Source organism: Silurus meridionalis, chromosome 8 (genome assembly GCF_014805685.1).
Source record: "Silurus meridionalis isolate SWU-2019-XX chromosome 8, ASM1480568v1, whole genome shotgun sequence".
Taxonomy (NCBI): Eukaryota; Metazoa; Chordata; class Actinopteri; order Siluriformes; family Siluridae; genus Silurus; species Silurus meridionalis.
In genome coordinates this window covers 67,501-93,657 of record NC_060891.1, presented here as the reverse complement: position 1 = coordinate 93,657, position 26,157 = coordinate 67,501, and the positions used below count along the sequence as shown (strand labels likewise).

The 26,157-nt window shown below is 46.3% G+C and overlaps 1 protein-coding gene across 2 annotated transcripts in view; it reads left to right on the top strand.

The window, feature by feature from the left end:
- Positions 1-24,909, top strand: part of dync1h1 (dynein, cytoplasmic 1, heavy chain 1) — a 32,369-nt gene extending 7,460 nt beyond the window's left edge. The window contains exons 16-78 of one of the 2 annotated variants that reach the window (XM_046856564.1): positions 5-244; positions 326-481; positions 579-692; positions 775-885; positions 974-1,183; positions 1,276-1,422; positions 1,784-1,950; positions 2,060-2,233; positions 2,311-2,476; positions 2,657-2,845; positions 3,118-3,312; positions 3,404-3,686; positions 3,856-3,956; positions 4,079-4,238; positions 4,581-4,821; positions 4,930-5,113; positions 5,227-5,439; positions 5,777-6,015; positions 6,148-6,304; positions 6,403-6,630; positions 6,720-6,950; positions 7,109-7,249; positions 7,586-7,819; positions 8,154-8,360; positions 8,606-8,727; positions 8,831-8,996; positions 9,081-9,244; positions 9,705-9,834; positions 9,924-10,057; positions 10,154-10,268; positions 10,412-10,573; positions 10,674-10,888; positions 11,101-11,305; positions 11,523-11,696; positions 11,894-12,013; positions 12,104-12,224; positions 13,084-13,279; positions 13,633-13,750; positions 14,139-14,354; positions 14,426-14,638; positions 14,739-14,866; positions 14,947-15,100; positions 15,242-15,388; positions 15,519-15,669; positions 16,126-16,379; positions 16,575-16,709; positions 16,817-16,911; positions 17,253-17,427; positions 17,975-18,050; positions 18,130-18,290; positions 19,370-19,481; positions 19,566-19,626; positions 19,753-19,876; positions 20,112-20,225; positions 20,312-20,482; positions 20,605-20,822; positions 20,914-21,017; positions 21,985-22,193; positions 22,419-22,572; positions 23,131-23,273; positions 23,623-23,791; positions 23,905-24,029; positions 24,114-24,909. In XM_046856564.1, coding sequence (XP_046712520.1) covers positions 5-244; positions 326-481; positions 579-692; positions 775-885; positions 974-1,183; positions 1,276-1,422; positions 1,784-1,950; positions 2,060-2,233; positions 2,311-2,476; positions 2,657-2,845; positions 3,118-3,312; positions 3,404-3,686; positions 3,856-3,956; positions 4,079-4,238; positions 4,581-4,821; positions 4,930-5,113; positions 5,227-5,439; positions 5,777-6,015; positions 6,148-6,304; positions 6,403-6,630; positions 6,720-6,950; positions 7,109-7,249; positions 7,586-7,819; positions 8,154-8,360; positions 8,606-8,727; positions 8,831-8,996; positions 9,081-9,244; positions 9,705-9,834; positions 9,924-10,057; positions 10,154-10,268; positions 10,412-10,573; positions 10,674-10,888; positions 11,101-11,305; positions 11,523-11,696; positions 11,894-12,013; positions 12,104-12,224; positions 13,084-13,279; positions 13,633-13,750; positions 14,139-14,354; positions 14,426-14,638; positions 14,739-14,866; positions 14,947-15,100; positions 15,242-15,388; positions 15,519-15,669; positions 16,126-16,379; positions 16,575-16,709; positions 16,817-16,911; positions 17,253-17,427; positions 17,975-18,050; positions 18,130-18,290; positions 19,370-19,481; positions 19,566-19,626; positions 19,753-19,876; positions 20,112-20,225; positions 20,312-20,482; positions 20,605-20,822; positions 20,914-21,017; positions 21,985-22,193; positions 22,419-22,572; positions 23,131-23,273; positions 23,623-23,791; positions 23,905-24,029; positions 24,114-24,242 — 10,368 coding nt within the window. In that variant the 3' untranslated portion in view covers positions 24,243-24,909. Of the gene's footprint in view, positions 1-4; positions 245-325; positions 482-578; positions 693-774; positions 886-973; positions 1,184-1,275; positions 1,423-1,783; positions 1,951-2,059; positions 2,234-2,310; positions 2,477-2,656; positions 2,846-3,117; positions 3,313-3,403; positions 3,687-3,855; positions 3,957-4,078; positions 4,239-4,580; positions 4,822-4,929; positions 5,114-5,226; positions 5,440-5,776; positions 6,016-6,147; positions 6,305-6,402; positions 6,631-6,719; positions 6,951-7,108; positions 7,250-7,585; positions 7,820-8,153; positions 8,361-8,605; positions 8,728-8,830; positions 8,997-9,080; positions 9,245-9,704; positions 9,835-9,923; positions 10,058-10,153; positions 10,269-10,411; positions 10,574-10,673; positions 10,889-11,100; positions 11,306-11,522; positions 11,697-11,893; positions 12,014-12,103; positions 12,225-12,574; positions 12,771-13,083; positions 13,280-13,632; positions 13,751-14,138; positions 14,355-14,425; positions 14,639-14,738; positions 14,867-14,946; positions 15,101-15,241; positions 15,389-15,518; positions 15,670-16,125; positions 16,380-16,574; positions 16,710-16,816; positions 16,912-17,252; positions 17,428-17,974; positions 18,051-18,129; positions 18,291-19,369; positions 19,482-19,565; positions 19,627-19,752; positions 19,877-20,111; positions 20,226-20,311; positions 20,483-20,604; positions 20,823-20,913; positions 21,018-21,984; positions 22,194-22,418; positions 22,573-23,130; positions 23,274-23,622; positions 23,792-23,904; positions 24,030-24,113 lie in introns of both variants that reach the window. The other variant, XM_046856562.1, reaches the window with a different exon arrangement.
- Positions 24,910-26,157: the final 1,248 nt, after the last annotated feature.

Genomic DNA, 26,157 nt, shown 5'->3' with positions numbered 1-26,157 from the left:
TCAGCTGTTCCGCAACGGGCAGCGTCTCCTGGAGAAACAGCGCTTCCAGTTTCCTCCGTCTTGGCTGTACATCGATAACATCGAAGGAGAATGGGGAGCTTTCAGTGATATCATGAAACGTAAGGATACTGCCATCCAGCAGCAGGTGGCTAACTTACAGATGAAGATCGTCCAGGAAGACCGTGCTGTAGAGAACCGCACCTCAGATCTACTCACAGACTGGGAGAAGACCAAACCAGTAGCTGTAAGTTAAGGAGATGTGGAGATTGTTTGCAGGTTTCCAGCCCATTTTTATCTGTAGAAATAACTTTTCCATATCTTTTAGGGCAACCTTCGTCCAGAAGAAGCCCTACAGTCCCTCACCATCTATGAAGGCAAGTTTGGGCGACTGAAGGACGACAGGGAGAAGTGTGCGAAGGCGAAGGAGGCGCTGGAGTTAACAGACACTGGCCTTCTGAGTGGCAGTGAGGAGAGAGTGCAGGTATGGGTTTTATTACGTGTGTGTGTGTGTGTGTGTGTGTGTGTGTGTGTGTGAGAAACTATGTACACCCCTAAGAGCAGTGTCTTTGTTGTTGTAGGTTGCACTGGAGGAGTTGCAGGACCTGAAGGGTGTGTGGTCAGAGCTCTCCAAGGTCTGGGAGCAAATTGATCAAATGAAGGAACAACCATGGGTGTCTGTGCAACCACGCAAGGTACGATCAGATCATCATCATCATCATGTTTTAAGAGATACTCGAATTCTCTTCTTCATTTAAGATTCTTTTATTTCTGTAGCTGCGTCAAAGCTTGGATGGTCTTCTGAACCAGCTGAAGAACTTCCCAGCACGTCTCAGACAGTATGCTTCTTATGAATATGTTCAGAGGCTCCTCAAAGGCTACATGAAGGTTCTACTGATTTATTTATAAGGACAGATCTAACATATGATTTTCCCTGTGATCTTCTCCAAGCTAAATGAAATGTGTGGATCTGCAGGTGAACATGTTGGTGATCGAGCTGAAATCAGAAGCTCTTAAAGACCGTCACTGGAAGCAGCTGATGAAGCGTCTGCATGTTAACTGGGTTCTGTCTGAGTTAACCCTGGGGCAGATCTGGGACGTGGACTTGCAGAAGAATGAAATGGTGGTGAAGGACGTACTGTTGGTGGCACAGGGAGAAATGGCTCTTGAAGAGTTCCTCAAACAGGTCTGGAGTTCTTGACTTTATTGTGATGATCCTAACAGTAACTCGTGCCTACATTCAGAAATAATTTCACTCCTTTACTTTATACTCCTCAGATTCGGGAAGTCTGGAATTCCTATGAGCTTGACCTGGTTAACTACCAAAACAAGTGTCGTCTGATTCGGGGATGGGATGATCTCTTCAACAAAGTCAAGGAGCATATCAACAGCGTGTCTGCCATGAAGCTGTCTCCATACTACAAGGTGGAAGGGGTTTATTTTTAAAGCCATTTAATTTAGTTGTAGGTTTTGTGTGTATTTTGGAGAAATTGCAGGTTCTGCTGCTGTAGAAATGTTCAATCTGAAGGATCTTGTTGGAGAACATTCATGAAGTCTGTAAAATGAAGCACAAAAGAGAACATGCATGATGATCCACAAAGCCAAGATGTCCACTAGACATGAAATGTTCTTGTTTCAAAACCATTTAAAGCCACCTTTTAAATATTTTAAATGCTTCTAAATGAGTTACTATACTGTAGAACATCTCATGTTCCTGTAGCTTCCCAAAGATTCCAGGAATCAGGAGAAAGTTTGGTGTAGGAATAAGACTTGTGTGTTTTTGTAGGTGTTTGAAGAAGATGCTCTGAGCTGGGAAGATAAGCTGAACCGCATCATGGCTCTGTTTGATGTCTGGATAGACGTGCAGAGACGTTGGGTTTACCTGGAGGGCATTTTCACCGGCAGTGCAGACATCAAACATCTTCTTCCTGTGGAGACCCAGAGGTTCCAGAGGTAAGCGGACAGATACATGAGTGGCCTGTGAGCCTTTATACATTGTGACTTAACCGTGAGTGTGTGTGTCTGTGTGTGTGTGTGTGTGTGTGTGTGTGTGTTATTGTAGCATTAGCACAGAGTTCCTGGCTCTGATGAAGAAGGTCACCAAGTCTCCACTGGTAATGGATGTCCTTAACATCCAGGGTGTTCAGAGATCACTCGAGAGGCTGGCAGACCTTCTGGGAAAGATCCAGAAGGCTCTAGGAGAATATCTGGAACGAGAACGCTCGTCCTTCCCCAGGTTGGATGATCTTGGGTTAGGTTGTGATGACACGGTGTTTATATTAAGTGTGTAATAAAGGTGTTGTGTGTGTTTAGGTTTTATTTTGTTGGAGATGAGGATCTTCTTGAGATTATTGGCAACAGCAAGAATGTGGCCAAACTGCAGAAGCACTTCAAAAAGATGTTTGCTGGAGTGGCCAGTATTCTGCTGAATGAAGATAACACTGAGGTCCTGGGGATCTCCTCTCGAGAGGGAGAGGAGGTGAGCGAAAACTTCTTTGTCTTCATTGTTCTGTTTTTTTGTGTTTTTTGGTGTGTGATGAATTTATTATTCTATTTTGATAATCTTTTGTTGTTTTCCAGCCATGTGAAGATCTAAAGTGTGATGAATGTGCACTCGTGCATTAAACAGTGTTTGTAATGAAACTGTGATGTGCTTTAGGTTTTCTATAAGACCCCTGTGTCCATCACTGATCACCCGAAGATTAATGAGTGGCTGACGCTGGTCGAGAAGGAAATGAGGGTCACTCTGGCCAAGCTGTTGGCTGAATCAGTAACGGAGGTGGGAGCGTTTAACAAGGGCACCGCCATCGATCTGAGCACCTACATCAACTGGATCGACAGATACCAGGTAACAGAAACAGTACCGGCTTATTGGGTTTCATGTGTTCTGCTCAGAGTGAGAGCTTCTGTTATGGATTATTATAAAAAGAATCAGAAAAAAGGATAATAATAAACAGATCATCAGTGAGAGTGGAGGACTTTTCTTTAATGAGGAGTGTAAATGGATGAAGATGTTGATATTTCTATTCTCACAGTCTGTACAAAAAAATGGAGAACATGGTTTCAGTAGTTGAACAGAACCTTCTGTGTACCTAAAACTGTGTGTGTCGGCTCTTCCAGGCGCAGCTGGTGGTTCTGTCCACTCAGATTGACTGGTCTGAGAATGTGGAGAACGCACTGGTAACCATTGCAGGTGGAGACAACATGGCTCCTCTACAGGCTGTGCTGACTAATGTGGAAGCCACCCTGAACCTGCTGGCTGACACGGTGCTGATGGAGCAGCCTCCTATTCGCCGCAAGAAGCTGGAGCACCTGGTCAGAACCTGCTGTACACTGATAATCTTTCCTTTTAGAATCCTGTAAGATTCTGCTGCATGTTGGTGATGCTGAACGTTCCTGTGTTTAGATCACTGAGCTCGTGCACCAAAGGGACGTGACCAGAACCCTCATCAAGAACAAGATCGATAACTCCAAGTCCTTCGAGTGGCTGAGCCAGATGCGCTTCTACTTTGACCCCAAGCAGACTGATGTGCTGCAGCAGCTCTCCATTCAGATGGCCAATGCCAAATTCAACTATGGCTTTGAGTACCTGGGTGTGCAGGAGAAGCTGGTGCAGACCCCTCTGACAGACAGGTGCTACCTCACCATGACTCAGGCTCTGGAGGCTCGTTTGGGAGGATCTCCTTTCGGTAGGTTCAGATGAGGTCCTCTTTTTCTCATTACACGAGTCAAGTAGTGCATTTTAAATGAGTGATGGTGCAGCGTGCGCACGTGTGCGTGTGTGGGCACGTGTGATCACTTGGCTTTGTTTAAAATATTATTTTCATTCTCTCTTCTATTTCCTGCTCGGTCCACCAGGTCCTGCAGGCACAGGGAAGACCGAGTCCGTCAAGGCTCTTGGCCACCAACTTGGACGCTTTGTCCTGGTCTTCAACTGTGATGAGACCTTTGATTTCCAGGTATGGACTTGAATGTGAGCTGAAGAATATGTAGTTGGGTTATAATAATTCCATGGCGTCCTGGTCTCAGATGTTTGTGCTTTAGATGATGAGTAATGTCCTGCTGTGTTGTGTCCTGTTAGGCCATGGGGCGTATCTTTGTAGGATTGTGTCAGGTTGGTGCCTGGGGCTGCTTTGATGAGTTTAACAGACTGGAGGAGAGGATGCTGTCGGCCGTTTCTCAGCAGGTTCAGTACATTCAGGTGGCCCTGAGGGAGCACAGCAACCCCAACCGTGACCGCAGTATGTACACTACAACTACCACTCAACTACACCGTAAATCTAGTTTACTCTTATTAGTGCTCTTTATGATAAAAACCAAAAGAAGATCTTAATGAGAAGAATAAATTGAAGTGACCCAGCGATCTTTTTCTTTTATCGACAAAACCATATTTCTGCTGCACTCCAGAGCAGGACATGTGAAGCTGGTGGATGTGATTAAAGAGGATTATCTTCTGAATCCACAGCCACATTTCTACAAACATGACAATTAGTGCGTGCGTGCGTGTGTGTGTGTGTGTGTGTGTGTGTTTGCGTATGTTACAGCAGACATTGTATCTTTTTCTGTTGTTGTTGTTGTTTTAGGTGCTCAAGTCACCACTGAGCTGCTGAACAAACAAGTGAAGGTGAGCCCTGAGATGGCCATCTTTATAACCATGAACCCCGGCTATGCTGGTCGCTCCAACCTGCCTGACAACCTGAAGAAGCTTTTCCGCAGTCTAGCAATGACCAAACCCGACCGCCAGCTCATCGCTCAGGTCATGCTCTACTCACAGGGTTTCCGCACCGCCGAGACTCTCGCCAAGAAGATCGTTCCCTTTTTCAAGTAATATAGTTCATGTGATATTTAACTCCAACCATGTTCTGTTCAGATGTTATCTACTTCCTAATCAGGAGTTAATTCTTCACGCTTCCACCTGGTTTGTTCTCTCAGGCTGTGCGATGAGCAGCTCTCCTCACAGTCTCATTATGACTTCGGCTTGCGAGCGCTGAAGAGCGTTCTAATCAGTGCTGGAAACGTGAAGAGAGAGCGCATCCAGAGGATCAAACGAGAGAAGCGTGAGCGTGGTGAGGATGTGGATGAGAATGAGATCGCAGAGAACCTTCCTGAGCAGGAGGTGAGAAGAGGATGGATGGACAGTGTAATCTAAGGAGTGTTTGTGCAGAGACGTGTGTATTTATAGAATCATAATGAGGTATTGGTGCCTAAACCTCTCCTCCTCCTGAGCAGATCCTGATTCAGAGTGTGTGTGAGACCATGGTGCCAAAGCTGGTGGCCGAGGACATCCCTCTGCTCTTCAGCCTGCTCTCGGATGTGTTCCCGGGTGTGCAGTACATGCGTGGAGAGATGACTGCTCTCAGGGAGGAGCTCAAGAAGGTCTGCTCGGAGATGTATCTCACGTATGGAGATGGGGATGATGTTGGCAGCATGTGGGTGGAGAAGGTAAATAAACTCACACACTTGGTAAAATAATTAGGAGGATTTATAGCGCCCCCTCTGTAAACCTACGGTAATGACGAGGCTGTAACGATCTCTGTGATGTTTTGTGTTTGTGATTAAAAGAGGAATAAGACGAGATGTTTTCTCTCCTCTAATGGACTGGTATCCAAATATCTATCATTTATCTTTTGATCTCAACCACAAATGTCTTGAGTCACCAGAAGAAACAGATGAATTCATCTCACTGTTCTGATGGGTTTCTTTTCGTTCTTCAGGCTTCTATTTGTATTTTCTCACTTGGACTTGAAATAAAATCTGCTTTCACTCCTTAAACTTTCAGGTTCTCCAGCTCTACCAGATCACCCAGATCAATCATGGCCTGATGATGGTGGGTCCATCAGGCAGTGGAAAGACGATGGCTTGGCGTGTGCTGCTTAAAGCTTTGGAGAGGTTGGAGGGTGTTGAGGGAGTGGCACACATTATTGATCCCAAAGCCATAAGTAAAGACCACCTGTATGGGACCCTGGACCCCAACACCCGCGAATGGACAGATGGACTGTTCACACACGTGCTCAGAAAGTAAGCTGCTGAGAGCATTCCAGCAGTGGTTTCAGTGCTCTTCAGCATGTGGACTGAATGTTCTTGTGGAGAAGCTGTTTGTAGTGATGTTCTGATGAAGTCTCAGGTTGAGGTGTGTTTTTGTCGTTTCAGAATCATTGATAACGTTCGTGGGGAGTTGCAGAAAAGACAGTGGATCATTTTTGATGGTGATGTCGATCCTGAGTGGGTGGAGAATCTCAACTCTGTGCTGGATGACAACAAGCTGTTGACGCTGCCCAACGGAGAACGTCTCAGCCTGCCTCCCAACGTACACAACTCTACTTTCTCCAAAATCGATTCTGAGATTCTCTCATGTCCTGAGACCAGTGTTTATATAAAAAGTTCTTGCTCGCTGTTTCTGTGTAGGTGCGCGTGATGTTTGAGGTCCAGGACCTGAAGTATGCCACGCTGGCCACCGTGTCACGTTGTGGCATGGTGTGGTTCAGTGAGGATGTTCTCAGCACTGACATGATCTTCAGCAACTTCCTGTCCCGCCTGCGCAGCATCGCCTTGGATGAAGGTGAGGATGAAGCTCAGCGCATGCACAAAGGAACTGAGGATGAAGGAGAGGAAGCCGCCTCCCCCATGCTACAGGTAATTGGTCATTTACATTCCAAGTAGGTTTCTAACCAGCAGGTTTATGCATCATGCAAATCCATTTCTAATAATATTCTTACCCACAGATCCAGAGGGACGCGTCAGCCGTTCTTCAGCCCTACTTCACTTCCACAGGGCTTGTGATCAAGGCCCTTGAACACGCCTCCAAAATGGAGCACATAATGGACTTTACGCGCCTGCGCTGCTTGGGTTCTCTCTTCTCCATGATGCACCAGGCCTGCCGTAACATAGCCCTCTACAACAACAACCACCCCGACTTTCCAATGCCTGTAGAGCAGCTGGAGAAGTACATCCAGGTCAGTGTGGACTAAACAGGGGCACAGTGCTGAAGAGTTCAGGTTGTTTTATGTAGAAGGAACAGTCTGGTATAAAATATGCTGAGATTTTAGTCCACAGTGAAATTGTGATTTGATGAGGTTTTTGTATTTGACGTTCTCGTTCTGATTCCATGCAGAAATATCTGATCTACGCCGTACTCTGGTCCTTCTCTGGCGATGGCAAACTGAAGATGAGGGCGGAGCTTGGAGAATACATTCGTCGCATCACCACTGTACCTCTTCCATCTGCACCTAACGTCCCCATCATCGACTACGAGGTGAACAGAGATCACTGCCCTCACCCCAGAGGGACCTTCTCAAACCCCCTCACCTTCTGTAAAACCCTGAGCACTGCACACACTCGGGGTCATGCTGGATTTCTGACTTTCTTCTAATATTTTGTAACTGGTTTTGGATCTTTTCAAACAAGTGTCATTGTTACTGATAACTTTTATAAAAAATACTTCATTATGAGGAGTCATTCAGAAGTCCTCCAAAACAGAGAGCAGATTCCCATAAACCCATGATCATTAGACTGTACCTTCACTTCTCCAGCTGTTTCTGTTCCTGACATGAACCTAATGTTCTCCTCTGTGTTCACTTTCTTCTCCCAGGTGTCCATCACAGGTGAGTGGCAGTCCTGGCAAGGCAAGGTTCCTCAGATTGAGGTGGAAACCCACAAGGTGGCTGCACCTGATGTGGTGGTACCTACTCTGGACACTGTTCGTCATGAGGCTCTGCTCTACACCTGGCTCGCAGAACACAAACCTCTGGTGCTGTGTGGGCCTCCTGGATCAGGAAAAACCATGACCCTGTTTAGTGCCCTGCGAGCTCTTCCTGACATGGAGGTGAGTTTAGTGCTACAGCTGCAAAATCTCCACACCACTGAATCATCACCACACTACAGCACCCACACTCACCTTCAGCTTCTACATGAGGGAATGTTCTACCTAAAGGGGGGTGAAGTCACTCGTGTGTAGAACAGGACAGAGTTGGAGTGCAGGAAAATAACTACACGTTTCTGCGTTCTGCTAGTGATCTCATTCTAAATCCTGGGAGACACACAATATACTGAGGTCTGAACCCTCCACGCTTCCAGAGCGAAGTTCTGGTGCACACGCCTCACTGTGCTGAGTTCAAGTCTCACTGCTTCTGTTTTTATTCGTCATTTTACTTTTCTAGGTTGTGGGTTTGAACTTCTCCAGTGCCACAACCCCAGAGCTGCTCCTCAAGACCTTTGACCATTACTGCGAGTATCGCCGCACACCCAATGGTGTTGTTCTCGCCCCGGTGCAGCTGGGCAAGTGGCTGGTGCTCTTCTGTGATGAGATCAATCTGCCTGATATGGACAAGTATAGCACACAGAGGGTCATCTCCTTCATCAGACAGGTGTGTGTGTGTGTGTGTGTGTGTGTGTGTGTGTGTGTGTGTGTGTGTGTGGATTCATACAGACACACAGATTTGTTGGAACCCCTTCATGAAAAAGACGATCTCACACCTTCTTTTCTCTTGATGTTGTTTATTTTGTTTGTTCGTGTATTTTTTTTCATGGAGGGGTAAAAAACCAAACTGTGCTCGTCTGTAATCACATCAGTATTTCTGGATTTTTGTACTTATTTTCTGTTTATTGATAGATGGTGGAACATGGAGGCTTCTATCGCACCTCTGATCAGACCTGGGTGAAACTGGAGAGGATCCAGTTTGTAGGAGCCTGTAATCCTCCAACAGACCCTGGCAGAAAACCTCTTTCTCATAGGTTTGTTCTCCACCTGTTTTAGCTTCTCCTTCTGTTGACCACACACTTTACAGTGATGGTGAATATTGCGGTGAGGTTTGAAGGTTTTATTCGTGCGTTTCAGGTTCCTGCGTCATGTTCCAGTGGTGTATGTGGACTACCCAGGTCCTGCTTCTCTCACTCAGATCTACGGTACCTTCAACAGGGCAATGCTCCGTCTCATTCCCTCACTGCGTACCTACGCTGAACCTCTCACTGCTGCCATGGTGGAGTTCTACACCATGTCTCAGGTCCGGATGGGTTCAGACACGGGTCCAGGTTTATCCTCTCAGCCAGTCCTGAATCTAACCCACCTTCTTCCTTTCTGTCCACAGGAGCGTTTCACACAGGACACCCAGCCCCACTATATCTACTCCCCCAGAGAGATGACCCGCTGGGTGAGGGGGATCTTTGAGGCGCTGCGGCCCCTGGAGACGCTGCCTGTGGAAGGACTGATACGTGTTTGGGCCCATGAGGCGCTACGTCTCTTCCAGGACAGGTAGAACACGTGACTGACCTCGTTCTCGGAGACTTGATTTCATGGGTTTCTGGAATTCAGTACGAGTCCATCACACAGTGTAATAAATCCTGCATCGTAAATAAGACCTTTTTACCGTGTACACGTGTATGGACACACAACACGTGCGGTACACTAATGCTGAAAACGTGAAATAACTGAGATTTAAAAAAAAGGGGTTGTGTGATTTTAATTCAGATCTTTTGCAGTGTGAATTTAAAATCCAAGTTGTGTGCGTGTGCGCGCGTGTGTGCGTGTTCACATTCACATCCAATGGAAATCTGAGACACTGCATTGCACGTGTGAGCTGTAACGTGAACGACTCGTACTGAACTGGAATGTTGTGTTTCTGTGGTGTGAATGCACACACACACTCCTGCAGGACTCGTGTTCAATGAAGATTCTTTATTGAAATCTTGATCATGGTATTTAATTCCTGCAGGTTGGTGGAGGACGAGGAGCGGCGCTGGACCGATGAGAACATCGACAGTGTGGCTCTGAAGCACTTCCCTAACATAAATCGAGAGAAGGCCCTGAACCGCCCCATTCTCTACAGCAACTGGCTCTCAAAGGTCATCTCACGTCTAAACCTGGAGCCTTCATGCTTGTGTACTTTTCTTTCTTTACGTTCCTGTAAGATGAATGTGTGTGTTGTGTTCAGGACTACATCCCAGTTGAGCAGGAGGAGCTGCGAGACTATGTCAAGGCCCGTCTGAAGGTCTTCTATGAGGAGGAGTTGGATGTTCCTCTGGTGCTCTTCAATGAGGTTCTGGACCATGTGCTCAGAATTGACAGGTGAATTCAGTGGTTATTTAATGTCTGTATTTGGGTGTTTGGATTTCTGATTGAATTAATACATTTTCAATGGTATATTAAATATTTTTTGTCCAGAATCTTCCGGCAGCCTCAGGGTCATCTTCTCCTGATTGGTGTCAGTGGTGCAGGAAAGACCACACTTTCACGTTTTGTAGCTTGGATGAACGGTCTGAGTGTCTATCAGATCAAGGTTTGTATAATCAGGATTAATGTATGATCTTTCCCACTGTTAACATGATCGAATGCACTGTCGTGTTTTACAGCTGTTTCAGAGAAGTGCAGATGTGAATGGATTTTCCAAAACTCGATTTTTTCCTCTTTACACTTCTGCAGGTCCATAGAAAGTACACAGGTGAGGACTTTGATGAGGACCTGAGAACTGTCCTTCGTAGGTCTGGATGCAAAAATGAGAAGATTGCGTTTATCATGGATGAATCCAATGTGCTGGACTCGGGCTTCCTGGAGCGCATGAACACCCTGCTGGCCAACGGAGAAGTGAGAAGAGAGATTTACAGATTAAATGCAGATGATTACAGAGTAATTGTACCTTTTTCAGCCTGTGTGTTAATGACCGTGTGTGTGTGTGCGAGCGCAGGTGCCTGGTCTGTTTGAAGGCGATGAATATGCAACATTAATGACTCAGTGTAAGGAGGGGGCTCAGAAGGAGGGTCTGATGCTGGACACTCATGAGGAATTGTATAAATGGTTCACTAGCCAGGTGATCAGAAACCTGCATGTGGTTTTCACCATGAACCCTTCATCTGAGGGTTTGAAGGACCGAGCTGCCACCTCTCCTGCTCTGTTCAACAGGTGCTTTTACTTCGTTTTATTTCATGATCTTCAGCAGCAGTGATGTACAGTGTAAACTCCAGATCAGCACACGCAGAAGTAACTGATGATGATGCTGAGAAGTAGTGCTAGATACTGTTGATTTAGGATAGAAAATCAGCTTCTAAAGTTAGAAGGCCTCATTTCTCCACACTTGTGTGTTAATTGTGTGATTGTGGTTTCATCTTGTACAGATGTGTGTTGAACTGGTTTGGTGATTGGTCCACTGAGGCTCTCTATCAGGTGGGCAAAGAATTCACCAGTAAGATGGACCTGGAAAAGCCCAACTACAAAGTTCCTGACTACATGCCCACTGTTTATGACAAACTGCCCCAACCACCCACTCACCGTGAGGCGATCGTCAACGGCTGTGTGTTTGTTCACCAGACTTTACACCAGGTTTGAGATGACACCATTTTCTTCATAAATGTGTTGCATTGAAGGTGTTAAATATATAAATATAAGGGTGTGTGGGTGGGTGTGTGTGTGGGGGTGTGTGTGTGGGGGTGTGTGTGTGGGGGTGTGTGTGTGGGGGGTGTGGGTGGGGGTGTGTGGGTGGGTGTGGGGTAAAGGATTTGTAATCTGAGCTTTCGGTTTCTTTTTTCCACATCTTAAGGCTAATAACCGTTTAGCAAAGCGTGGTGGTCGCACCATGGCCATCACTCCACGCCACTACCTGGACTTCATCAACCACTACGCCAACCTGTTCAATGAGAAACGCAGTGAGCTTGAGGAGCAGCAGATGCATCTTAATGTTGGACTACGCAAAATCAAAGAGACTGTGGATCAGGTACCCAGCATGCACTGAGTCAAAAAAAAAAAACCTTCTGGTGAACCTCAGCAGATCCCAGTTCTTGTGATGTTCTCATTCTTCACATGTCTGTGTTAATGAATGTTTTGTCAGAACTCTTTATTCTCACCTTTTTATATGATCATCTGATCGTCTTTAAACACTGAAACGATGTTGACGTTGGAACTGTACGTCAGGTTGAGGAGCTACGCAGAGATCTGAGGATCAAGAGCCAAGAACTGGAGGTAAAGAATGCTGCTGCCAACGACAAGCTGAAGAAGATGGTGAAAGACCAACAAGAGGCTGAGAAGAAGAAGGTAAGACATGGTGGTGTTCACAGCAGAACAGAACTGTGTTTAAGGTTGGTGTGTTGGTGTGAAGCAGGTGCATGTTCTCTCTTTTTGCAGGTTATGAGTCAGGAGATCCAAGAAGCAGTTTATAAACAACAGGAGGTTATTAAGGACAAACAGTTAAGAGTGAAGCAAGACCTGGACCAGGTGGAGCCTGCTGTCATTGAGGCTCAGAATGGTATGTCTGGTGTTTACCCTCTGCTCATTTCCTGTCTGTGTGTGTTTTTTAAACGTAATAATATTTTCTCTTAGACTGAAGATAAATTACACACAGATTAAATAATACGTGAAATAAACTTCTGCTTTGCTGTGGGTCTTCTGCCTCCTGCACTGCTGTGGAGCTCGGTCTCGTTTGAGCACTTTATTATCTTCCTTCCAGCTTTTCATCATGGTCTTCACCTGCTTTGTGCTACTTTGTTCTGATGAACACCTGTGATAACGCCTGTGCTCTTCCTCTCTTCACCCCTTTGTTATTTCTCTGCACCCTGTCGCTCCATTGTTCCCCTTCCTGGCCTGGTTGGCTTTTAGCTGTTAAGTCTATTAAGAAGCAGCATTTGGTGGAGGTGAGGTCCATGGCCAACCCGCCGGCAGCGGTCAAACTGGCTTTGGAGTCCATCTGCCTGCTTCTGGGCGAGAGCACCACCGATTGGAAGCAGATCCGCTCCATCATTATGCGCGAGAACTTCATCCCTACTATCGTTAACTTTTCTGCTGAAGAGATCAGGTGACTAGTGTGTGGCATGGAGTTACAGCTGGCCTGTGTATGAGAGAGAGGTTCTGCTCACATCTGCTCACGTTCATGCACACGTTTAACATCAAGGGTCTAAATTGGGTTTTGTTCAGAGGTTCTGTTTTGGCTTTAACATCTCCAAGCACGTGATGTGACTAAAGCAGAAGCAGTCCACTTTCTCCTACAATACTGCCCTGTGCTCCTGCCACCTCCACATCCATCAGTCCTGCATGGTGTTAAAACCTCCCCATCCTTTCTCCATCCCCCTCTCCCCCTTCCCCCATTCCACCCTCCCTTCCCTCCCCAGCTGTCAGCTCTATTAAGAAGCAGCATCTTGTTGAAGTCCGTGCCATGGCCAACCCACCTGCTGCTGTTAAACTGGCACTAGAGTCTATCTGCCTCCTGCTGGGGGAGGAGACTAATGACTGGAAAAAGATCAGACAAGTTATAATCAGAGACAATTTCATCTCCAGCATAGTGAACTTTGTCTCTGAGGACATGAGGTATTGTTTACATTTATCTCTAACTTTGCTTGGTGTATTTAATGACAGTATTCCTTTAGTTTGATCAGTAGTGTTTAAACACCACAGTCTCCACGTCCAGGTGGAAACTCGTAACTGCGTCAGCTGGAGCAGGTTATTTAGCACACAGCTTCATTTGTTGATCTTTTTGAATGACTGATGAATCCAGACGGTACGATTAATTATAAACACGTGGTGGTAAAGTGAACCACAGTAAACACACCCTGATCATTCTTCCCCCCACTCATGCCCCTTATACCCCACCCCCTCTGTGTGCCAGTAATTCAGATTAAATCTGAAGGTGACCTAATAATGACTTGTGTTTTGGGACACAGTGATGCTATTCGTGAGAAGATGAAAAAGAACTACATGTCCAACCCCAGTTACAACTACGAGCAGGTCAACAGAGCCTCGCTGGCATGCGGGCCGATGGTCAAATGGGCCATCGCACAGGTGAGTTTCATTCAACCTGCACATCAGATGCTGCGCTTTACACTTTACTCACCAGCACTCAGGAGCACGTTGTCTTCTTTATTACCAACATCTGTCTGTTTCTGAAAGACGTAAACCAGTCCATCTGACACGAATAGCTTCAGAATCGTCTCCACGGTTCACTCAGAATGCTGTTCTGATGTTTGATGTGAACATTAGCTGAAGCTCCTCACCTGGATCTCTTCGATTTTATGCCTCATTTGGTGCCACATGATTGATTACGTGTTATTAATGTAATGAAGTTGAAAAGCGTGTAAACGTCTGAAGGCCTGATGTGATCTACAGGTCATGAATTTTATGATTGAGATGATTGTGAAATGGTGTTGAAGTTCTCCTTGTCTGTGTGTAGTTGAATTATGCAGACATGTTGAAACGTGTGGAGCCTCTCAGGAATGAACTGCAGAAGCTTGAGGATGATGCCACGGACAATAAGACCAAAGCAGAAGAAGTGGAGCAGATGATTCGGGACCTAGAAGCCAGCATTGCTCGCTATAAGGAGGAGTATGCGGTGCTCATCTCTGAAGCTCAGGCCATTAAAGCTGACCTGGCGGCAGTGGAGGCCAAGGTGAGGTTCTTTAACCTGCAGTTGTTCTTCTGTAAATAAATAAAGACTTCTAACCCTTCTGGTATCTGCAGGTGAACCGTAGTACAGCACTTCTGAAGAGCCTGTCTGCTGAGCGAGACCGCTGGGAAAAGACCAGTGAGACCTTTAAGAACCAGATGTCCACCATAGCTGGTGACTGTCTGCTCTCAGCTGCCTTCATTGCCTATGCAGGCTACTTTGACCAGCAGATGAGGCAAAATCTCTTCACCACTTGGTCTCACCACCTTCAGCAGGCCAACATCCAGGTATTTCTGATGAGCGACGGTCCGTGTATTTCTGACCGGTGATGTTATGAGTTTGAGGATCGCAGCTTTACTGAGAGATTGAAATGTTTTATAAACGCAGTTCCGCACAGACATCGCCAGGACGGAATATTTGTCGAATGCGGATGAGCGACTGCGCTGGCAGGCCAACTCTCTACCTGCTGATGATCTGTGCACTGAAAATGCCATCATGCTCAAGAGGTTCAACAGGTAAGTGGAGAACTCGGTGTGGTGTCAGTGATTCATATGAAATGAAGAGCAGGTCAGTGATGTTCCTTTGTGCTTTTCAGGTATCCACTGATCATCGATCCTTCTGGCCAGGCCACGGAGTTCATAATGAACGAGTACAAGGAGCGCAAAATCACACGTACCAGCTTCTTGGACGATGCCTTCAGGAAGAACTTGGAGAGTGCACTGAGATTTGGTAACCCTCTGCTTGTGCAGGTGTGTGTTAGACGTTAAACTGGATCCTGTGTTTATACGAATATTTAAGTGGTTTATTAATTATTATAATTGTGTGTGTGTGTGTGTGTGTGTGTGTGTGTGTGTGTGTGTGTGTGTTGAAACGACTGGTTTTATTTACAGGATGTGGAGAGCTACGACCCCATCCTCAACCCTGTGCTCAACAGAGAAGTTCGCAGGACTGGTGGAAGAGTTCTCATCACCCTAGGAGACCAGGATATTGACTTATCTCCTTCCTTCGTCATCTTCCTTTCAACCAGAGATCCAACGGTATGTTCACTGGTCTCCTGCACTTCATCTCCACACCATGAGCAACTGGTCTCCTGCACTTCATCTCCACACCATACGCATTACTGTATATAAAACACGTTCAACAATTTATCCTCCATTCTTCTCACAGGTGGAGTTCCCACCAGATCTCTGCTCACGTGTTACCTTTGTAAACTTCACGGTGACCAGAAGCAGTCTGCAGAGTCAGTGTCTCAACGAGGTCCTGAAGGCTGAGCGTCCTGATGTGGATGAGAAGCGCTCTGACCTTCTCAAACTGCAGGGTAAGAAATAGGACTGAGGAGCAGCAGGTCTCGAGTCTGTTCCTAATTCCTGTAGAACATTTGGACCTCGGTTCTGTGAGCTGTAGTGCTGGTTTTAAGCGGGTGAGGGTCATGTTTGTTAGATGGGGATGAAATCGTCCTTGTTCCTCTGTGGAGGTTAATTAAAGATGGTGAAATATGTGGATTCTGGTAGGACCGGAATAATTTTAAACCAAAAATAACGTTTTAGTAGGATCAACATCGCTGTGCATCAACACTAATTCTGTTCTTCTGTCTAATCAAAACACTACATTTCTATTCTATTTCAGTTTTTGAAATAATCCTACTAGTATTGACTGTGATGCAGGTCTCAGATGTTCTGCACTGTGAGCTCATGCTGGTGCTGTTAAGATCTGATTAGAACTGAAATCTGAAGATATTAGAGGAAATTTCAGCTTTAAATCTCTGCATTTCCAGGTGAGTTCCAGCTGCGTTTGCGTCAGTTGGAAAAGTCGCTGCTGCAGGCACTGAACGAGGTCAAGGGGCGAATACTGGACGATGACACCATCATCACTACACTTGAGAACCTGAAGAAGGAGGCTGCAGAGGTGACCAGGAAAGTGGAGGAGACCGATATCGTGATGCAGGAAGTGGAAACTGTGTCACAGCAGTATCTCTCACTGTCTTCTGCATGCAGCAGCATCTATTTCACCATGGAGGCTCTTAACCAGGTCTGATTACGTGTGTGTGTGTGTGTGTGTGTGTGTGTGTGTGTGTGTGTGTGTGTGTGTGTGTGTGTGTGTGTGTGTGTGTGTGTGTGTGTGTGTGTGTGTGTGTGTGTGTGTGTGTGTGATGGATTAAAGAATGTTCAGTCTGAGTAATGGTCTCTGGACTCTGAATGAATCATCAGTTTTTCTGTTCTGCAGATGCACTTCCTGTATCAGTACTCGCTCCACTTGTTCTTGGACATCTACCACACGGTGCTTTATGAGAACGCTAACTTGAAGACTGTGAGTGATCACACGCAGCGTCTGTCTCTCATCACCAAGGACCTGTTCCAGGTAAGACACGAGGTTCATGATGATCCTTTGACTGAACGTTGGACTACAGTTAGCATGTTCTCCTCAGCGTGGTATTTGAGCTAGCAGGATCTGTTCCTTTTTCTCAGGTTGCTTTTAACAGAGTGGCTCGAGGCATGCTCCATCAGGACCACATCACTTTTGCCATGCTGCTGGCCAGGATCAACCTGAAAGGCATCACCAGGTGAGTGGTGTAATGGGCTTGGTTTGTGATTATACTGAAATGTTCTGGATGAGATCAGTGATCATGTCTGTAATAAACGTGTTTCTGCAGGAACCCTGCTTTGGTCCCAACACAATGATTTCTGGGTTAAATATGGAATCTTTCTTGTGTTTCCTTTATCAGTACTTATTGTGTAAAATCCAAACCAGTTCCAGATCACGTGACCAGGTTTTACTGGATGGTTCTTTGAGCTGGACTGTGTATAGGGCAGGTGTGGTCCAGAAGCAGGGTGGAGAGAACCTGGGTGTGATGAGTGAGATGTTTAATGTTCACACACTCACTAATCTCCTGTTGCATTTCAGTGAACCATCATATGACCCAGAGTTCCAGCACTTCCTCCGTGAGAAGGAGATCGTCCTGACTGGTACAGCTGTACCTAAGGTGAAGGGGCTGAGCACGGAGCAGAGCGAGGCCATGGTGCGTCTGAGCCGCTTACCTGCCTTCAAAGACCTGGTGGTTAAAGTTCAGGCTGATGAGGTGAGAGATTGTACTGAACTTTTCACTGGATTTACACTCAGACCTTTATAGTGATCATCATTTATTATAATCATCATCATCATCGTCATCATCATTATTATAGTACTTGCATTTTGTTATAATTGAACAGTCGGCTCTTCGGCTCTTCGGCTCTTCTCGGAGTAGTTGTGTATGATGTTTAGCAGTAAGTGTGTATCTGTTAATTATTAATACATCCAAAGTGCCGTCACTAAAAAACGATCCACTTGTGTCAGCATGATGGAAAGAGAACAGAGAGGAGAGGAGAAGGAACTGTGAAGGATCTGAAACATCTCCACTCATCATGTGGATATGGGTGTTGGACTTGGTTCCCTTGTATACTTGTGTATGGTATAGATTCAGGTAGATGCTTTGAAGCTCAGTGGACAGAGTTTTGCTCAGTACAAATACTACAAGGAACAGAGCAAAAGCAGAAGCTGTCATTTCCTGCAGATGATAAAATAATACTTTTGCCCCTGCGTGTATGTGAGGGAATGGGTTTTAATAAACAGTCATTTGTGTGTTGCAGCAATTCTTCATGTGGGTGGAGAGTAACTCTCCTGAGCTCTCAGTGCCGTATCTCTGGGAAGAGGACAAGACCACCAGTAAGTTATCTTTTTATTTCATCTACTAGTTTTTGGATCATCTGATCAGATGTATGAAGCTCGTGTTCCTGTTCCGTAGCCCCCATTGGCCAAGCCGTGCACCAGCTGCTGCTAATTCGGGCGTTTCGTCCGGATCGTCTGCTAGCCATGTCTTCTATCTTTGTGGCCAAAGTCTTGGGTGAGAACTTCATGTCCATTATTGAACAGCCGCTGGACTTGGCCAACATTGTGGAGAGTGAGGTAGGAACTGGCTTTGAAGACCAGCATGAAGATTGTAACTCTAAAATACTTCAACATTTTGAAAACGTTTTTGCATATTTAATTGAATGGAATTTCCCCCGTGTCCCTCATCCCCTGTGTCCCCGTGTCCCTCGTCCCCTGTGTCCCCCCTCATCCCCTGTGTCTGTGTCCCCCGTGTCCCTCATCCTCTGTCTGTGTCCCCCGTGTCCCTCATCCTCTGTCTGTGTCCCCCGTGTCCCTCATCCTCTGTCTGTCCCCTCGTCCCTCATCCTCTGTCTCCCTCGTCCCTCATCCTGTGTCTGTGTCCCCGTGTCCCTCATCGCCTGTCCCTCATCCTCTGTCTGTCCCCTCGTCCCTCTTCTGTCTGTGTCCCCTCGTCCTCTTCTGTCTGTGTCCCCGTGTCCCTCATCCCGTGTCCCCTTCGTCCCTCATCCTGTCTGTGTCCCCTTCGTCCCTCATCCTGTCTGTGTCCCCTCGTCCCTCACCCCTGTGTCCCCTCGTCCTGTGTCCCCGTCCCTCATCCTGTGTCTGTGTCCCCGTCCCTCATCCTCTGTGTGTCCCCGTCCCTCATCCTCTGTCTGTCCCCTCGTCCCTCATCCTCTGTCCCTCTCGTCCCTCATCCTCTGTCCCTCTCGTCCCTCATCCTGTGTCTGTGTCCCCATCCTCTGTCTGTGTCCCCTGTGTCCCTCATCCTCTGTCTGTGTCCCCGTGTCCCTCATCCCGTGTCCCCTTCGTCCCTCATCCTGTCTGTGCCCCTCGTCCCGTGTCCCCTCGTCCCTCATCCTGTGTCTGTGTCCCCGCGTCCCTCATCCCCTGTGTCTGTGTCCCCGCGTCCCTCATCCCCTGTGTCTGTGTCCCCTGTGTCCCTCATCCTGTGTCTGTGTCCCCGTGTCCCTCCTCCTCTGATTGTCCCCCTCGTCCCTCATCCTGTGTCTGTGTCCCCGTGTCCCTCCTCCTCTGATTGTCCCCCTCGTCCCTCATCCTGTGTCTGTGTCCCCCTTGTCCCTCATCCTCTGTCTGTGTCCCCCTCGTCCCTCATCCCCTGTGTCCCTGTAATCTGCTTCATGAACCTTTTCTAGGTGAAGCCAGGAACTCCGGTGCTCATGTGCTCGGTGCCTGGGTATGATGCCAGTGGCCTGGTCAGAGACTTGGCCGCAGAGCAGAACAAACACATTACCTCCATCTCCATTGGTAAGAAACTGGTCTCCTACTCATACCTTCAGTCTCAACCATCTCACAAATACAACCAATCCATCAACCTAATTTTCTCTACAGGTTCTGCTGAGGGCTTCAACAAGGCTGACCGAGACATTAACACTGCAGTGAAGTCTGGAAGGTGGGCATCTCCAGAGGGTCAGACTCGGTGGCATTAAGAGATCTGTCCTGCAGTGAGAATCATCACTAGCAGCTATTTTCCTCTGTAGGTTTTAACAGATACTCTTTTGATTCTGTTGTCAATTAGATGGGTGATGTTGGAGAACGTCCACCTGGCACCTGGTTGGCTCATGCAGCTGGAGAAGAAGCTTCACTCCATGCAGCCTCACGCCAGCTTCCGCCTCTTCCTCACCATGGAGATCAACCCCAAGGTCAAACCCTCACCCCTGTACTACTGTCCCACTACAGTTCCATGATTGTACAGTTTTAAAATGGCGGCCTTAGAACTCTCTCACTATCATGTGAATCCTGATGTTCTGGTCCTGGATCAGAAGGGTTTCATAGTTGTATCTGAGCAGCTTGTGTTTATCAGATGGAGCAGAATAATTAGTGTGAAGAGAAACTCACCTGTTACATGATCAGTATTTTGGACTTTATTTTCTGCAGGTTCCAGTGAACTTGTTGCGTGCTGGTCGTATCTTTGTCTTTGAGCCACCTCCTGGCATGAAGGCCAACATGCTGAGGACGTTCAGCAGTATTCCAGTTGCTCGCATGTGCAAGGTGAGGGGTCTGAACACCACGTTCTTTAACAGAGCTTGAGTTTTGTGTTTATGGTCTTGGTGATAAACACCTCTGCACTGTTGCAGGCCCCGAACGAGCGAGCGCGTCTGTACTTTCTCCTCGCCTGGTTTCACGCAGTCATCCAGGAACGTCTCCGATATGCTCCACTCGGATGGTCCAAGAAGTACGAGTTTGGAGAGTCTGACCTGCGCTCGGCCTGTGACACCGTGGACACCTGGCTGGATGACACCGCGAAGGTCTGAGATCATTTCAGTCTTCTACAACACACACACACACACACAGGTTTTTCTCACTGTGAAATGTTCCATTTGGTCTTTATAGAAGACTCAGATTCTTTTCCACTGTTTGTCTGTAACAGGGTCGTCAGAACATCTCTCCTGATAAGATCCCGTGGGCTGCGCTCAAGACCCTGATGGCGCAGTCTATATACGGCGGTCGTATCGATAATGAATTTGATCAGCGTCTGTTGATCACTTTCCTGGATCGCATCTTCACCACTAAAAGCTTTGATAGTGAATTCAAGCTGGCACTTAAAGTGGATGGTCATAAGGATATTAAAATGCCTGATGGTATTCGGTCAGTAAAACATCAGATCTCCTGGACTCCTGTAGAGCTCTGTCTGTATCCATTTCTTTATTATAACCTGCAGAACGTTTTGGTTTTACAGACGTGAAGAGTTCATGCACTGGGTGGAGATGCTGCCAGATACTCAGACTCCCTCGTGGCTGGGTTTGCCGAGCAACGCTGAGAAGGTTCTTCTCACCACTCAGGGTACGATTATTTGTTCTCTCGGTCTTCTTCTCTTTCATGTCTGTGATTGGTGGATGTCCATCTCTCTCTTTCTCTCTCTTTCTGATTGACATGGAAATCTTTTTCTCGTGTGTTCTTTATTAATGAATCTGCTCTTTAAAGTGTTTTCTCTGAGATGTTCTCAGCATCCACAGGCTCTTAAACAGATTCCACATTTCACAAAGGGTTCGTTTCCATGGTGTTGCTCTGAGCGTAACACACAGTCTCTCCTGTGTATGATCTTCTCCAGCTGCTACTGACGCGGTCTCTACATAATCACCCCACCACACACACACACACACACACACACACACACACACACACAAATAAAAATATATATATATAGGTAAAGTGTAAACCCCTGACTGTCCCTCTAGTGTGGTGTTTTTATGATTCTCCTGTTCGGGATGATGATATGACCTTCATTGCTCTGTGAAGGCTTTCCACTAGATTTGTGCTCGTTCAGCCAAAAGAGCAGTCATCTTTTTTATGCCATGTACTCCCCCAACCCCTGCTTCATAATAGCATCAGGAAGCATCCATGAGCTTCTTCTGGTCGTACACATGTGGAGTCTGTGTGTCATGCTGAGAGCTGGACCATGTCCTCACCCTCCAGCAGCTGTATTTCAATGCCATCATGTCAACACATTCCAGCTTCAAACCTCTGCTTTATATGTTAAACCTGCGTATGGTCATCACTCACCTCGCATGGAACCCCTGAAATCTTCACCGTTTCCTGTTTCCTGCTTATCGGAAACAAGTTGCTGTTTATTTTTTGTTGCTGCCTGAGTTTTTACTACCGGTTTGGAGTAAATATATTCGTCAGCCACCGTCTGTTCTTCTCTTTCCTCCTTTATTCCCCTTTGGGATCCTGGTCCCCTCGGTGTTTGTTGTTGTTCATTGCCACCACCCTCTTGCATGGTTCTGCCTCCCTTCCCTGCTCTCCCCAGGCACAGACATGATGGGTAAGCTGCTGAAAATGCAGATGTTGGAGGATGAGGACGACCTGGCTTACGAGACGGAGAAGAAACAGCGTACGCCGTCATCCTCAGACGCCCAGCCGGCATGGATGAGGACGCTGCACAGTACTGCATGCAACTGGCTCCAGCTGATCCCACTGTCCGTCAGTCCACTCAAACGTACCGTGGAGAACATCAAGGTGGGTTCTGGAACAACCACAAATCCAAAAGCAGGTTTAATCATTAACTCATTACAATCTTTTACTGAAGAATCATTTGCACTATAGACTATAAATATTCCTCAAGGAAGGAGAAAGCATTCAGAAGACCACATTAAAATAAACCCATGGTTGATGTTACAGCAGATGTTACTGCATCGGTTCTGCAGTGTTTACTGTAGTGTTGGAATTCTGTTTGGACTGTAGGATCCTTTGTTCCGGTTCTTCGAGAGAGAGGTAAAGATGGGAGCTCGCATGCTGCACGATGTGCGTCAGGACCTCACGGACGTTGTTCAGGTTTGTGAGGGCAAAAAGAAGCAGACCAACGTCCTGCGCACTTTAATCAACGACTTCGTTAAAGGTGAGTGATCAGTTCCAGAGTAATGATCAGTTCAAAATCACGTCATGATCTCGTAACTAGACCTTTAAAGCTGATGCCGTTTCAGTGCTGTTAATAATCCAGTTGAGGAATTGTTACTTTTATCCGTTTACCTGAAACATCACAAAACATCCTGGTGTGAACATCACCCATAGCTGTGAAGTGAGAGGGATGAAACGGAGATCCCGAGTCTGAAGTGCAGATCTGGTGTATCAGAGTCAGAAGGTTAAGCAGATGAATCGATGCGCTGACCGTGCTTCAGGGCGCAGGAGGCATCAGTTCCACAGGACTTGGTGACCACAGAGTCCTGACCCAAACCACTGGAGAAGACTATAAGAAGATTCAGGACCTGAGACTCGAACGACAAGATCTCAGCCTAAAAGAAATGCAGCTCTGTTTATGACTCTGTAGAACAATGTGAAAACAAATATCATTTAATGTGCATTTCTTTTCTTTTCATTATTTCAAATGCAGGAATATTTCCAGTCAGATGTGAAATGCTTTTAAATGGCATCATATTAATGTTCTGGGTTTCTGCAGGAATTCTGCCCCAGAGCTGGTGTCGTTACACCGTTCCTGCATCCATGACTGTGATCCAGTGGGTGGCTGATTTCAGCGACCGCATCAAGCAGCTGCAGCAGATCTCACAGGGAGCAGCCAGCGGGGGCGCTAAAGAGCTGAAGGTGACCTTAAAAACTCAACAGTTATTTATCAGTCACCAAAGTGTTTCTGAAAGAAACCTTTTCCAAAACCTGCTTCTTCTGAATATATTCCTGCTGTTATTTCTCCTGAGTTTACTCACAGTGTGGAACTCGAGTTTGTGCTGAAGTCGGTAAAAATCATATGTGAATGTGGACCTGTAACACAATTCTTTTGGAAGTTCTACCAGACCTAGCAGTTAATGCGTTTAGATGGTCCACATGTTCAGTACAGACGGTAGTGAAACGTAAACAAATACACAAGTTCAACATTTGCTTTCTTGTGCAGGAAAAAGAAATTGTTTGTAAATAATGACCTTGTTATATTTTTCAGAATATCCACGTGAACCTGGGCAGCCTGTTTGTGCCAGAAGCCTACATCACTGCAACCCGTCAGTATGTAGCTCAAGCTAACAGCTGGTCTCTGGAGGAACTCGCTCTGGAGGTGAACGTCACCTCAGCACAGGGAGCAGCACTCGATGCCTGCAGCTTCGGCATCAAGGGTGAGAAGCACTGCAAGCTTCTTAGATGGGTTACGTGTGTGTGTGTGTGTGTGTGTGTGTGTGTGTGTGTGTGTGTGTGAGTTGAATGAGAAATGATTTGCGTTTCTCTGTAGGTCTGAAGCTGCAGGGTGCCACATGCACCAACAATAAGCTCTCTCTGTCGTCTGCCATCTCCACGGAGCTTCCTCTCACACAGCTGCGCTGGTTAAAGCAAAGCAATTTGGAAAAGAGGAACATGGTGAGAACCGTTCTTCACTTTTCCCCAGACCTGCACGTGTACATGAACCTGATCAGCTTCTCTCACCTTCACTCTGTACTTCAGGTCACGCTGCCAGTTTACCTGAACTTCACCCGCACAGATCTGATCTTCACTGTGGACTTCGACATCGCCATGAAGGAGGACCCACACAACTTCTACGAGCGTGGTGTTGCCGTCCTCTGCACCGAGTAGATTCCTGCTCAGCCCGAGTGCTGTTCCTGAGAATTCCTAATTATCTCCTTTCTTTATGGCTCGCTAGAGAATTCCTACTGTGTGTGTGTGTGTCTGTGTGTGTCTGTGTGTGTCTGTGTGTGTCTGTGTGTGTCTGTGTGTGTGTCTGTGTGTGTGTGTGTGTGTGTGTGTGTGTGTGTGTGTGTGTGTCTGTGTGTGTGTGTGTGTGTGTCTGTCTGTGTGTGTGTGTGTGTGTGTGTGTGTGTGTGTGTGTGTGTGTGTGTGTGTGTGTGTGTGTGTGTGTGTAACTTTAACTTTGCATTACAAATGTAATCATTTATCTTTAGAAAGTCAGAAACCAGTAGTCGAGTGGTTCAGTAGTCGAGTGGTTCAGTAGTCGAGTGGTTCAGTAGTCGAGTGGTTCAGTAGTCGAGTGGTTCAGTAGTCGAGTGGTTCAGTAGTCGAGTGGTTCACTCACTGATGGAGATGTTTTTAAAGAAAGAAGCTGTATGTGTTTTAAGACGGAATAATGGAGGTTGAATAAAAGTGCTGCATGTCGTTTGGTCTTCAGAGGGAATTCAGATTAGGAATATTTGCTGGAGTTCAGATTTCAGTCAGAGGAAGTGAGCTGTGAACATCATTATATTTCTGTAAACTCCTACTGTTCTAAATAAAAAACCTATCCTGAGTTTCCACCTACTGTTTTATTAGATCACTGCACTAAATGTCCAAATAAAGACCTCAAATATAAACTTCAGATCAACACTAATAATCCTGATGTTGCAGCTCAACTGTATTTTTCTACAGTTACAGTATCAGCTGTAGAACCTGTACAATCCTGAGAACTGTCTGAAACGGCTCTTTCCCAGAACCCCCTGCAGATTCCACTCCTTTTTTTTATAGTCGTGTTGGTTTGGGGGTATAACATTTTATAGATTCATCATTTACATATTTTTATTTGTTCTTCCACAAACTGATTTAAAACTTGATCTTTGTATTCAAAAAGCAGAATTACACAATTCTAATTATCCTCCAGTGAAAATGCACCAAAACATGTCTCTGAAAGGAAACTTCTTGCAGGTGGACCTACATTAATTCTGCATATACACACACCATATGGAGAAAAGGATTGGAACATCTGACCACGCCACCACCAGGCCTGTGAAGACTCTGCATTCTGAACACAGGTGTTGATCTGGAGTCGGGTTCTCCTGCTGCTGGAACAGCGTTCACTCTGCGGGGAAGAGTTTCTACTTTTCCACAATATTTTACACGTTTCTGTGGGGGTTCTTACTCATTTATCCACCAGAGCATCAGGAAGTCTGCGCACCGAATCTCCGTTCTGGTTCATCGAAATGTAGTTTAACTACCAGAAGTGCACAAATGTACATCGTGCAGATAAACATATACAACAAATAAATATAAAAGCTCTGGGATGTGAAAAATCTGCAGAAGCTGCAGTGCATGTGCACTATATATATGTGCATGAAGAAAAATGTAAGATAATGTATAATATGAATTGTGTACATTGTACATCAGCACACGTAATAAAGTGTGTATAAACAGATGGTATATTGATGTAGGAAACGCTGTGAATTTTCAGATGATGCAGGATGTTTAGAAAGGAGCAGAACTGCATGATTGGTGCAGTAGAATCAGTAAATCACCAGTGAATCCTCAGTGTCCTGGTAGTGTAGTGTAGAGTTCAGGAGTGATGGAGATTGTAGTTGGTAGCATCTGTCAAACCCGAACGCATACATGAGACTGTAAAACAGAAAAGTGAGATTCACCCCACAGATGTTCACACTGCTCCAGTAGTAAACTCATTTCTAATTCTGTCCATCTTCATCACTCCCACCGCACTGTTGACCCCCAGTTATCTAAACCCCTCCACCTTCACCAAATCTTCTCCCTGCAACCACACCACTAGACTGCA